The 13,681-nt window shown below is 44.0% G+C and overlaps 1 protein-coding gene across 6 annotated transcripts in view; it reads left to right on the plus strand.

The window, feature by feature from the left end:
- Positions 1 to 13,681, plus strand: part of FRY (FRY microtubule binding protein) — a 657,235-nt gene that overhangs the window by 273,957 nt on the left and 369,597 nt on the right. For all 6 annotated transcript variants that reach the window (XM_085621668.1, XM_085621669.1, XM_085621670.1 and 3 more), the window contains exon 4: positions 13,046 to 13,185. In XM_085621668.1, the coding sequence (XP_085477794.1) occupies positions 13,046 to 13,185 (140 nt within the window). The remainder of the gene's footprint in view (positions 1 to 13,045; positions 13,186 to 13,681) is intronic.

The following is a 13,681-nucleotide window of genomic DNA, read 5'->3' on the forward strand; positions in this document are numbered from 1 at the left end:
GAAGTGTGGCAAGGCGAAGTTCCAGTAAGCTTTGGCAAAGTCAGTAAGTCGCGGCTGTAAAAAGCTGAGCTATTGGCTTTGCTTATGTTTGTTTGAAGTGGCATTAGATAATCACAAATTAGTCACCAATGTATCACAATACATGTATCTTGGCACATGCTCATGCATGCTGATTCAGGGTTCAACCATCTTGAAATATGTTTTCTATCAAAGAAAAGCCATTCCAAGATGGCTGCCAATGCGTGTGCATGCATTATGATGCATGCATGCATCGTGGCACAAGCATGTACATGAAGCCATTCCAAAATGACTGTCAATGTAATGGCATATGCATAATGATGCACTGGTGCAATTGTGTGTGTTTTAATTTATAGTTTCAAAATGGCTGATAGTTATTTTAGAAAGGTAAAAAGGTAGTGAAAATAGTGCATACGGGTGTCAAAAAAGGAATTGAGTGGCCCCTTAGGACTTTGCAGCTGTTGAGCCCTTGTAAAACATAAATAAGTAAATAAAGTTAATTAAAAATGGGGAATGGGATGGGGGTGAGACCAGGTTGCATTGGGGGTGCAAAAGATAAGTAGGGACTGGCAGGGGAATGAATAGGGCACACATTGGATGTGGGGGGCCCATGGGAAATCAGCAGTTTTAAATCAAGTCTTCTGGGTGTCCCATCCCCCTGGTGTACCCAGCTACGGGTGGGCACAGACCAAGGTATCATCTGTTTGGGCCTATTAGGGCCATGCATGGTCTTGGGGCAGAACCCCTGTTCCAGTGAAGCTTACAAGGCAAAATAAAATGATGTGCATCACTCGGCACCCTATAATGCCAATCAGTACAATCACACCAAGATACAGATGCCCCAGACACTCACATAGCATATGTACAGCACATAGACCCAATCTCGTTCCCAACAAACTAACGTGCACCCTCAAACTACAGAACACACATTCCAAATCGTGCTCATTAACACCCACTCTAGTACTCCACACACAAGACATCCAGAGCTCGTCACCTTTCACAAGCTTGACACTTCCTTCATCACAGAAACATGGTTCACACCCACATCTTTGCATAGCCTAGGCATCCTTTTTCCCACAAACTACAGCATCCATTGTGTGGGCTGCGCTCACATGAAGAGAGGAGGCCCATCTGTCATCAATAAATCTTCATGGGCCTATACCTTAGGGAAGCTAGTAACACTCAACTCCATCGAGCTACGCACATGCCATTTCCCATTCTGCAACTCAGACTTCTATCATTCATCTCATCTATACTCCTTTTTGGGCAGAACAAGGACTTCATTGATGAATTCTCAGAGGCACTCACCCCCTCTTGTGTTTTCAACCTCCTAGACAACACAATGTAAAAAAAAAAAAGACGCCCTCTTCAACTTCACTGATTCACTTAACGTAGTATAGCATGTCACACAACCAACACACTCCAAAAGCCATATCCTCAAACTTGTCCTCTGAACATCACCATTAATCCAAAGCAAACCACCCAAACTTCGGACTGAACAGACCACTTTGCCATCCCTCTCTCTCAAGCTCAGCATCACATCAATAAATCAAGTTCAATACATAAAAAAAGACCAAATCTTCAGGTTTGTAGACAACCTAAAGCACAAACCCATCTCTCACTCTATCAACTACACATCTGATAACACCCTTCTAAACAACGTATAATTATTTGGAAAATGGTATGAGCCTCCACACCCCAATTACATTACGCAAATGCAAGCCAAAATTGTTAGCACCCTGGGACTCTAAAGACCTTGCTGACAATAAACAATCCATGTGCGGAAGGGAAAGAAAACGTAAGAAATACAGACCTCCTGAAGTCCTTTCGTACACCACGCACATTAGCTCATCACATCAGCCAAAGCAATGTACTATACCAGCACTATCAATGAAGCCATCAATAGAAGCAGAACACAGTTCAAGACAATCAAATACTGCATCAACCCCCTGCTGGACCCAGTTATTTCTCTCTCCACAGAAAAGTGCAATGCCATCAACCTTTTATTTAATGAAAAAATACAGAATATTCAAAGGCACATCATCGACCTGCTTCATCTCTTACACCCCCCTTCCCATAGAACCTCACAATGGTCTGCTTTGAAAGCCCTTACTCTCCCAGATGTCTGACGTATTCACCTCCTTCAAAGCAACTCCTTATGAAGATGTTGTCTCACCATTGCCCTTCATCAAAGATTCAAATCTGCTGCCTCTCTTGATTTTCTCGTACCACTTGTACCATTGTCAATGCCTCCCTCGCTCAAGACATCTTCCCAGAAGCTCACTGAACAGGCCAGATCCTCTAGCTGCTAAATAAAATCTACACTGGACCCTGATGGCCTTTCCAACTACCGTCCCGTCACTCACCTACAATTCATCAACAAGATCATTGGAAAAGCAGTATGTTAAACTCCAAGTGCACATCGGTGCTAACCAGCTCCAGCATGACTACCAAGCCAGCTTCCGACTGCAGCATGGCAGCCAATACCTTACAAATCGTAGACAATGCCCTTTTGACCACAGATAAAGGTGACCCTGCCTCCTGATACTGCAGTCAACCATCCCACCCTCTTACGCAATCTGGTGTTTTAAATGGGATTCATCAGCCATGTCCATCACTGGTTCTCCTTTTACCTTTCCAACCAATTCTAGTTTGTTCACATGGGCATGTCCATGTCACAAATTATTCTGGTTTCCTGTTGAGTCCCCCAGGGTTCCTACTGTCTCCAGTTGTTTTTAATCTTTACATGGAGCTGTTTGGGGCTCTTCTCACAGATCAGCTCATCAAGATTGACCAATATGCAGATGATGCACAACTCTATCTGAAAGTCTCCTTTGCTTTAGACATCCAGTGCCTCAAACACTGTTTGCTCATCCTACAGACCTGAATGTCCAGCACATACCTGAAGCTTAACTCAACCTAAACAGAATTCATGTTATTTGCCAGGAACAACAAACAATATACAATACAAATCTGGCTCAGTAACATAAACCTTGATAGCTTCAAACCCAAACATTTATCTTATGGCAGGTCACTTGGATTCACCCCAGGCACCAACCTCACCCTCAAGGAACACATTTCCAAAAAACACAAAAGTTATAACAAAGATGGCCTGTTACCAGCTGTCTTCTAAAGAAAGTCAACTCGTTTCTTCCAAAAAGGGACTTCAGAACTGTTGTTCAAGCCCTTATACTCTTGCACCTGGGTGGTGGTAATGCCCTACTCCATGGCCTCCCAAACTCCACACTGGCAACCCTTAGGGACATCCTACACAGCATGTCTCCTCTACGGCTTGAAGAAATATGATCACATCACCCCCATCCTGATGGAACTCCATTGGCTCCCTTTGCGGGACTGTACCACCTTCAAAACCAGCTGCATCATTCACAAAGCCAGTGCGAACAGCACCCCCACTTATATTGAAGACAGGCTCACCATCTCTGAAGGGTCTCTGCGCAACCACAGCCAGGGCACCATCAGACTGCAGTCTAAAGAGTGTTAAAAAAAAGACAACAGGCCTTTTCCATCGATGCACCCAGGACCAGGAATCACATTCCCAGCCGTGTTCATCAGGACCACACCAACCTGCCTCAATTTGTGAAAGAATTGAAAACTCACCTCTTTAAAGAGCTCTACATCACAGTGCATTAACCATCCACATCCCAGCTTCTTCCCAGATTACTCGTTTACTTTATGCCTGTTTTTGATTATGTACAGTGCTCCACTGTCTTTTGGCTAAGTTTGTACTTTGGAAAGTCTATAAACATAGGTATATTCAGCAGTAACATACAATGGGATGAAACCAATGATAGACATGCACTTTCATGGAGTGCTGAAAGTGAAAGAAAAAATGGTCTCTTCACATAAGCAGTGGATACAACTCATCTAATCAGAACACAGGAAAGAAAGCCATTGAATCTAGAGCAGAAGCATGTGGTAGAGAACAGAGTCAGCCAGTTATGGGCAAGGGAAAAATAAATATCCCACTCTAAGCATAAATTGGCAACCAAAGGTCTGTCTGTAGCCAAGACCCCAAAAAGTCCTGCTAATTGGCCATAAAAGTCAATTTCCTGTATGAGAGGTAGGATCTTAAGCGGGAAAGATAGACTGGGTGGCATTGTCCATGATTCACTTCGTGTTAGTACATGCAATTGTCTTGCATGCATTGCTCATAAAGTGGTAGAATGTTGTGCAAGCTGAAGCTTCTGACACACTCACGGTGCATCACCATCTCCAAACAATGTGTGTTGGGACAAACGCAGCACCGAAGAAGACTTTCAAGATCTTGATACTGACAATAGTCTGACTGCTCCTACCTCAAAAATACAAATACGCAAGTTCTCACATTGGATTTATATCAAGTTTGCATTGCATCTATCATTCGAGGGGCACCACTCTTGCTGGTTTGCAGCTACCATAAGTGAGAGGAGCTTTAGTCTGGTCACATCAGTGTGCATTAAGACAAGTTTAGCTATGTGAGTAAGGGTATCCTGAATCGTCTGGTGGTGATGAAGGACGACAGCTAGGGCTTAGTGCAAATGCAACCAACAGTTTCGCTGGATGTGCGGCTTGGAATTCCTGTGGAGTAAGCTTGAGTGTACAAGCCATTGAGACTGCTGGTGAGAATAATAAGTTGTCAGCGAAAAGTAGGGATTAAGTAAAGAAGGTTTGTGTCTGGCACAGTTACACCATGACACCCAGCTCAGATAGTGCACACGTAATAAATGTTTTCAGTTAATGTGCACGCTGGCAATTGACTTTGCTGAAATGCCTGTTCACAACACTTGGTGTATCCAACCCATTCCAAAGATGTAGGGCTCAATCACTGTCTCCTCGGGGCCTGAGGCATGCAGGCAAGTCTGTGTCATCAGTGCAGTATTGAAAGGTAGCCAGAGGATTCTAAGCAGGGCCATAAGTGACCAAAGAAGGAAGCAGCCAATAGCGGGGTAGAAGGAAGCTCTAAGTCAATGTCATGTCCAACTGCCAGGGGCTTCAGCAGCAAGCTGCAGACTCCCCCCCCCCCCTCCCCCCTCCCCCCTGTCGGACAGGGATCAATTAGAAGAAGAAAGCCGTGCATGCAAAATTATACTTCAAACCTATCACGTATGTCTATGAAATGTTACCCGCATTTTATAAGTGCATTTCCGGTTCTCCACATGAAAGAAAATGTTTGTAGACAGAAGCATGATTCGGAGGCGAACACACAGCTTTTACATGTATTAGCCTCACGGCACATCTCTGGGCTGGAAGCTATTGAACGTTTGGCCCCACCTGAGAATGTTTTAATTCAAATTTTGAATTAAGATTAGGAAAAAAGTAATACAAGTAGGAAAACTGCAGTCCTGGATGTGAACAAATCTGCTAGATAGTTAATTAAAACCCCCGTTTTAAAATTAGGACAGTGGTACATATTTCTGCTCTTTTTTTTAGGGATGCAGTTGGCGTTGGTTACTACCATTCACAAAATGTCCTCACTCGGATGTTGGTGTTGACTAAATACATTGATGTCTCTTTAGGGTTGGTTCCAGATCTGGTGAGATAGTTCAGTGAGTTAAGTGCTTGTTACAGTGGTCTGTGCTGGACCCTCAGATGACATATTCGAATCCTAGAAGGGTCCAGACTCAGCCATTCATCCTACTAAGGCAGATCATACCTATTATATCATCTCCAAAATACAGCTCATTTTAAGCTTTGTGCTTTGTATATGGTCAGTATCCGCCTCATCTAGATGAACATTTAGGCGTTTTCCATAAATGAATGGCAGATACAGTGACTGAAGATGGCTGATGGATTTCATTCTATAGGGGGCAAGTACCGCAAAGAAAAACATGTTTGTCTTCCAATCTTAGATCATCAACAGTAACCAACAAAAAAGGGATTCTGGGATGCTTCTTTGTTTGGGGGCGTCCGATTGAGTTGTAAAGTCCATCGTGAAATAATTCACCAGGTGATTCACCTCCTCGGGTAGGCCGAGCCGGGCGCCGAAGTGTCCCTTCTTCTGCTTTGCTATAAGGTAAATGAGACATTCATGTCCCAGAGCCCAACCCGTGCCATTCCGTTTATTTATGTAATGGATGCCAGGGTAAATATTGAGAGAGCGTTTACCCAAGGTACACGGGACTCCTAATGAACGCACGGCCGAGGCGCACCCGATACCCTGGGGCAGAGCACCCTTCATTCATGAGGCAGGGGCAGGGGCAGCGACGCCGTCGGCTCGCGCAACAAGGCCGCAGTTGTGCCCGTGCACGCGCCCTTTGGGCAGCAGCACAGAGCTAGGATTCATCCGGCCCGGGCTCCGCTTCCAATCAATGGAGGCGTTGAGTAAGCCAACAGGGTGGCGAGACTCCCCTCCCTTCCTGTTCCCTGGCAGCCAGGTCTTTCAGAAACCCACCCTTCCTTCCTGCAGGGACTTGAAAGCGCGGTGACAGAACGACGCGAAGCGCGCCCAGAGAGGGCGATGCTGGCGAGTGAAGGCCGCCAGTGTGGGTGCAGCAAGTATAAAGCCTGGCGTGGAGCTCGGGGCGCGTGAATCACTTCACTGTTTTAGGGTGAATGAAGTCATTCTTTACGATAGCGCCGAGTTAGGCTTCCAGGAGTGCATTTACACAGGTGAAGTGAATGTCTTCTGCTCTGAGAGAAGGATGCGCGTTTCTAGTGCAGTTTAATCCATACATCATTCAGGTATTAGCTATGCTTTTGGACCTGTACAGCCTTTCATCCGGTACAACTCGAACATAAAATGATCATGTCTTACTGTACATGTGGTGCGGCTGCTGATGGTTTTTTGGTTTGTCCAGAAAAAAAGTGTTAGGTGTTTACATCGAGATGATGCAAAGGGCCCGGCGGCCCGCCCCCCTCTGCTATTAGTTGGTGTCTCTTTCAATCACATATTGATCAGCCCATCGGTCTTGATATATGGAAATGTTCACCTTTATTTAAATATGGCTGTTTGAGTAGTAGGGCAACTGTAGTAGTCCACAGGGAGAGGGCAAACACACTCCGCAGCAGTACGTAGGTACATCAAGGGATTTTGCCATGACCCTCCCCAGACCTGTCCTCCATGCAATGACTATGTTGCTAGGCGCTGATGATGAGGCTGGGACAATGCAATGACCTCATGCAAACAGGCTCTCCATGGAGGAAGGCTACACTAGTCTATGGCTCCACAGCAGCATCTTTGGTAACCGGTGGAGCCCATTGCCAGCCAGCATCTTCCTGCATCAGCAGCATCTTTGGTAACCTGTGGAGCCCATTGCCAGCCAGCATCTTCCTGCATCATGAGGGGATGTAGCATGTTGCTGCTTCCCTAGATCTGCCATTACCTGGGAGCTAGTGATCAGCTGCTCAATACACTGCCACCGCCCATGCCACACCCTGGCTGTCCATGGAGCAGCTGTCCTGTAAGGGGCCGTAGACGAGGCATTAGATAAAGCCACAGCCCCACATTTTGGCCTTTGTTGATAGTCACTGGATTGTGCCACCGCGGCAGCATCTGTGGTACTCTACCGTGCACAGTCCCACCTGGCCCGTAATTGCTTGCATCTCATGTCCTGCCCTCTATGGGGGTTTACGGGGGAAGCAGAAGCCTCTGGGCCTCTGCCGTGGGGGATAAGGTCGCTTGCTTCTGATTTCCCAGGGTCCATCCTGCTACGGCTCTGCAAACTTAGCCAAGTACAATCCCTTCAGCACTTGACTGGCTGTGGTAGCAACGGTGAGCAGTCACAGGCTTCTCAGGTAGGTCGTGGGGGTGCGCAAATTCAGAACTCAACAATCACCCTGCATAACTGACTTTCCAACCTAGTACTTCACTTCATAAAAGAAAATTAATTTATTATGCACTAAAAACTAAATACCACACTAATAATCTATAAAAGGCACAGTCTATGGAGCTGGTGCATTAGACATCCCCATTCCAACAAAATGTATATGTGTTTGCTTGTGTCTGCATGTTGCATGTGTGAATATATACGAGAAAGAATGTGTGCATGCGTGTTTGCATATGCGTGAATGTATGACTGATTTATGCACAGCTTGCTCCATCTCTAATCTGAGAGCCATTTCTTCTGGCATTGTTGATAATATTTCTGTATGGTAATTATTGTCATAAAGGTGGTATTTTTTTGCATAATGTAGGCATGATGGTGCACACCTATTGCATAATGCTTCCCGGTTTGTAATGATGTTAATTTCTGCTGTGCAGTGTTCGTCCCTGACATTGAGGTCTAATGCGTGCAATCTTGACATGATAGTGCCACCCATTGCACTATTTTGACCCTGTCATAAGTGTGGTAATTCTTAGCATGTTGTGACCACCTATGGTGCCACCCTTTTCTGGCATTCAGCTGCCCATGATATAATGGTGGTAATTATTGGTGTATGATTGGATTCTATTGCATGACACAACTCCTGGCATAATGCTAAGCTTTAGAGTATAGTGTTATTTGTTGGCATAATGCAGTCATGCATGACATGATGGTAACCACCCCTTCGTAATGCTGGCCCTGGTATAGCAGTGGAATATATTGTGTGCACCCTTGGTGTAGCGGTATACACCACTGGTATGATGCTGGCCCTGGTAGTCAAGGCAAGATAACACCTACTTAGGGCATAATGATCACTTTTGTATCATTGTGGCAATTATTGGCATAGCGCTGGTAGCCATTTCCATAAGCTACCAATTATATGCATGTAACGTGTGGTTTCTGGGCAGTCCCCACTCTTAAGATGTCCTACACGAGGAGCTAAAGCATGTTGGAGCTGTTATTGGTCTTCCTTATGGTCAGGGGTTTCTCCAGATCAAAGAGCAGGTTGGGTTACCCTTGTCCAAGCAGGTCCTGACAGCTGAAAATCCGCAGCGTGTAAGCCTTGCAGGAGAGAAAGCCTGTTCCTGTAAAAAAAAATCCTTACTGGGTGAGTCTTCTTGTGTCCCCTGAATGGACTGGTGTTTATCCTACTTCAGAGTAGTTACGGAAACCAGAGACAACCAAAGTACACACTTTATTCAAACATGGACATCTTCCTCCTTGCTTGAGGAAGTGCAAATGTGTGATTTCCCCTTTTAATTCTGAGGTTTCATTTTGCGGCACACACTGGCAAGCTGGTCTAAGCCAGTGAAGGTAGCTCTCAATTTATCCCAGGCACCCTTGGTCAAGTGTTCCTGGTTGACGGCCAGCACAGCAGAGTAAAGGGCTGGCTTTGTAATGAAAGGAAGACTGGTTTGGCAGGCAACAGATGCTAATCCTCTCCGGTCCAGCAGACCGCTATCATTTCATAGCTGGAAAGTAGGAGCTAAGGACGTGCAGGTCGCATCGTACAAAGAGGATAAAAACAACCTGCAGAGGAATCGCCATCTTGTTCAACTTCACACTCTGTTCCTTACATGCTATAGCGTGGTTCCTCACTTACTCCAACCATGTATAATAACACATCAAAGATGTCTCGCCCTAGGACAGACATTTCCCAAGTTGTCAGCGAGTTGGCTGATTTTACAAGGGAGACACTGGCATGTCTTCTCCCTACTGAGGCAAAAGTAAAAAAAACGCCTCTTCCCGGGATGATCTAATAAGCTGCTGCTAGCCGTTCTCACCATAGCCTGTCGTGAGGATGCTGTGATCGTCCTTGCCGTCAAATGGGTTAAACTTCAGCTACCTCTGCTTACCAGCAGATCCATTGCTACTCATTGCTGTTTCTTGCGTTGTCCATAGACAAGCTTTCGAAATAAAGCACTTTTTTTGTTGTTGGAAGGTTCAGGAAAAATTTGTAGATGATCACTTGAACGTATTAATGCTTTTCTATATATTTTTTATTGCATCATAAAAATGTCACCTTTTACATGATTCGAGTCGTGCCCATTACCTTCAGTCAATCAAATCTTTTGGGGATTGAGCTCCATTTTGGTGGGTTATTGATGCTGTCTTTTTGTGATTGTTCAAAACTTAGGGCGTACCTCAGTAACATCATATATGAACCAGCATTAAAAAAAAAATAGCTACTCCAGACACAATGTTGAAACACAGTTGTTGTAAACCATGGCCCTGGCAGTAACAACGCCATTTCTTCTTTTACATCTCAGTGACTACCCATTCCCCTGGCCGATCCCAAGTTGTGGCATCTTACTAAAATGCAGCATACGCCCTTATGTAAACTATCCACAGTTCAGCCGCAATTCATGAAGGGAATGCAAGTTCATATACCAAAGAAGGAACTTTCTAGAACCCTAATATTTGTATGCAAAATACTCTTGCTCTCACTTAGTTTACCTACATTTCTGTCAGTAAGGAGTTAGTCTGCTTTGAGTTCCATTAGAGGTATTCTTTGTCAGTCCATATCACCCTTGGTTTATTAGGAAACAATGTCCACGCTTTTGCTGCAATGGCAAGTAATGCCCTTATTACTGTTTCTAGTCCTCCTTCTCCATTCAATTGAAATGACCAGTTCCAGAAATATCATAATTCCGGAATCATTCTACCACGCCTTCCTTTCTTGCTGACCCTGCTCAAAATTAGGTTCCAGAGCACCTCATTCCAAATTGCCATGATGTTATTCCGTGGTCAAATTTGATGGCAAGCTTTGTTAGCAAATTGGCGGCCCTCCGGTGGCAAGCTGTGGTGTACATCTAGTGACAATCCCAAGAGATATGCTGCCATCTTTCAATTCAGCCTTTTAAACTATTCAATTTCAGAAACCAGCTCCTGACATCTGATCTTCTGTTACAGAGTGGTGCTTTCAATGGTATTTACTCTTGTCTCCAGTTTTAATATAATTTCAATCTGGCTTTCCTCCTTCAACATCCGTCTCTCCTTGAGTCGTTTGATACGCTGCAACCTTTCTAATATCACCTGCTTAGAGGGTGATGAGTTCTCATCTGTAGTAGTATCCTCTCTTCTTTGTGGCTTCCATAGTAAAAAAGAAAAAATGCACTCCATTTACTTCTGCATTTTTTAAGTCCTGGTGACATTGGTTACCCAATCAGGGAACACCTCCATTCAAATCACAATGCAGAAATTAAGAACTCTTAGATGATGGTCAGAAATGTTCTGGGGAAAAGTTCAGTGACATGGCAGGTGAAAGTTTATATCAGTTTTCAGTGTATCCTATTGCCTTCCACCAGGCCCCAAGAAAGCCAGTGCCACAAGTCAGCCGTAGACTGATAAAATCTCACAGCGTCAATTATGTCAATGTAGCATCCAGCTCCAATGAAATACTGAACCACAGTACATCCCTTGCCATAGTCCTGGACACCACCTGATCACCAGTCTCCCCACTGGGACTGGAGCACCCTCTTACCCCCACTGAGGTGCATTAAGCCACAAGGCCAGCAGCCTATTTACGTGGTGAAGCCCACCGCACCACAAGTCAAAAAAAAGATAGTCGGATGGCGACCTCAAGCATCCACACTTCTCAAAGCTTCCCTCAAGGGTCTTAGTACATATGCTAAGTACTTTCAGGTGCATCTGCATCCTGGCCCCCTGTGGTGTGGTGGCCTTCCATATGGACGAAGTCTGCAAGTGTCCCATGTCGGAGCAGATATATTATTCCACCACCGAGCCACACTCCTGGTGGGTCATTTGTAATAATAAGTTAATGTAGAAAGGTCATCCCAGTTTTATCTGGTGCCTGCTGTATTGGAGAGTAATGTGCGAAGGAGAGACTAAGCAATATCTCCAACATCCCTGTGCTCCTGCTTCCAAATCAAAGACACATTTTGCCTGTTTTGAAAGAATGTACTTTTGTATTTTGCATTTCGTTAATTTGTCCATCACCTCAGCAACAAATACAGCACGTAGATTGTTGTGCACACAATTCAACACGGATGTATGCATTCATGGATATCCTTTATAAACCTGGATGTAGAATTTGGAAAACTTTGTGTCTCTCTTTGCCTCAGCGTGTGTTAGTGATACCCTCAACCGGTCATAAGGTCTTCAATAGTTCAGTATTTGCACCAATATAAAAAGAATACGGGCTACCCACACTGGGCTTGTGTTATATCTACACATAGGCCTTTTTATGAGAAAATCATCAGGCAGTGAAAGGGTGTGGGTGTTTTATATAAATAGGCTTTTATCTCTTGTGCTGTTTTATGCCTGTGAGTGCTGTTATCAGATGGTACCTGACATAGAGAAGACTCTATACCAGTACCAAGTGAATAATAGATGGAGACTCATACGGCTGCCTTGAAAAAGCTCAGTGGAAATGCCCATAATCAACAAAATATTGTTCGGGTTGGCTGGACAAAAGAATTCAGCCTTGGATGGTTTGGTTGGGTGAAGAGGTATAGTGTGCCTTTCCAGGTTTCCTCTTCTCGGGATTAAACCTATTGGGCTTTATCACCCTCTCTTCTTCTGCAGCGCCCTCCTGGCCCTTCCTTAAGCAATCCTATCCAAATAAATAAGATGCTCTTCTGCTAATGTAGTTTCATGCCTGACCCAAAGTGGGGGATACAGTGGTAATGCATTGTTTCAGATTTAGAAACTTGGACTGTAGGTCGAATATTGGAAATTTCTTTCAAATTAGTTTCCTTTTGTAGAAACCTCCAAAATCAGTCAGCTGGTATTTCATCATAAGACATCGGCCATAACCCAAAACATTTTACTCTGTGATAATCTGCACTCTGGCAGAAGGCTTTATGTTTCCATCTAGGAGGTCCTATATATATATATATATTGCTGCTAAATATGTATGGCTAATTGAGGGATTTCATCTATTGCTAACCACATGTGCTGCTATGCCCTCACACGTGATCAGCGGATTGGGGCTGATGTAGCTAGCACAGACAAAATCCATCTTCATTATTACTGGGCTTTAATGTAAATATTTCAGAGATTTGTTTTGATACTGTTAATGTGGCCTTAATCTTATTTTAAATTCTATTTGCTGGGTATTATGCACCCAAACCGAGTTGCAGGTAAGTAAAGAAGGCTTCTAAACCCATGACTCCACACTGCTTTAATATAGGTAGGAAAGTTTGGCATTAGCTCCAGAATATGTTCTTGTGTTTTAATTTTTCTTTCTTTTCTGCTCACAGGTAATAAGTTCTATGAGCTCGCTGTCCGACTACTGCCTGCCATCCATACTGAGGACTTTATTTGATTGGTATAAACGTCAAAATGGAATTGAAGATGAATCACATGAATACAGGCCCAGAACCAGTGCCAAATCTAAAAGGTATATGCATGTAGTTATCATGGTATCGAATGCAAAATGTTATGGGTTTCTTATTTATTATGACCGGTTAAGATCTTTTCTTTAAAGAGTAGGACTTGAGATGGGTCAAACATGGTATTAAAAGTGTAATTATTATTTTGGGACTTTTATTAACCATTCATTAGTACCCATATTGCATTTGTTTACATTGCTGTAGAGAACGTATGTCGAGTAGTGTGGCACACACGTGTGCTGCCTGTGATCTCACTCTTGATCATTCATTAGACTTGTTATTTCAGATACATTGATGACAAAGATTCCCACCCCACTTAATGCGACTGAGATGCCCCAAGTTGAATCGTATTATACCGAGTTAGATACTATGTAGTATGGGGCAGCACCTTCTTTTAGTTCTTAGTTAACTTTAAAATGACATATGTTTACACTAGATTTAGTGTTTGAGTGCTTCCATACCTCCTGTACACAACTACAGCTTTATTTGTGACAAGATCAACAT

Source organism: Triturus cristatus, chromosome 8 (genome assembly GCF_964204655.1).
Source record: "Triturus cristatus chromosome 8, aTriCri1.1, whole genome shotgun sequence".
Taxonomy (NCBI): domain Eukaryota; kingdom Metazoa; phylum Chordata; class Amphibia; order Caudata; family Salamandridae; genus Triturus; species Triturus cristatus.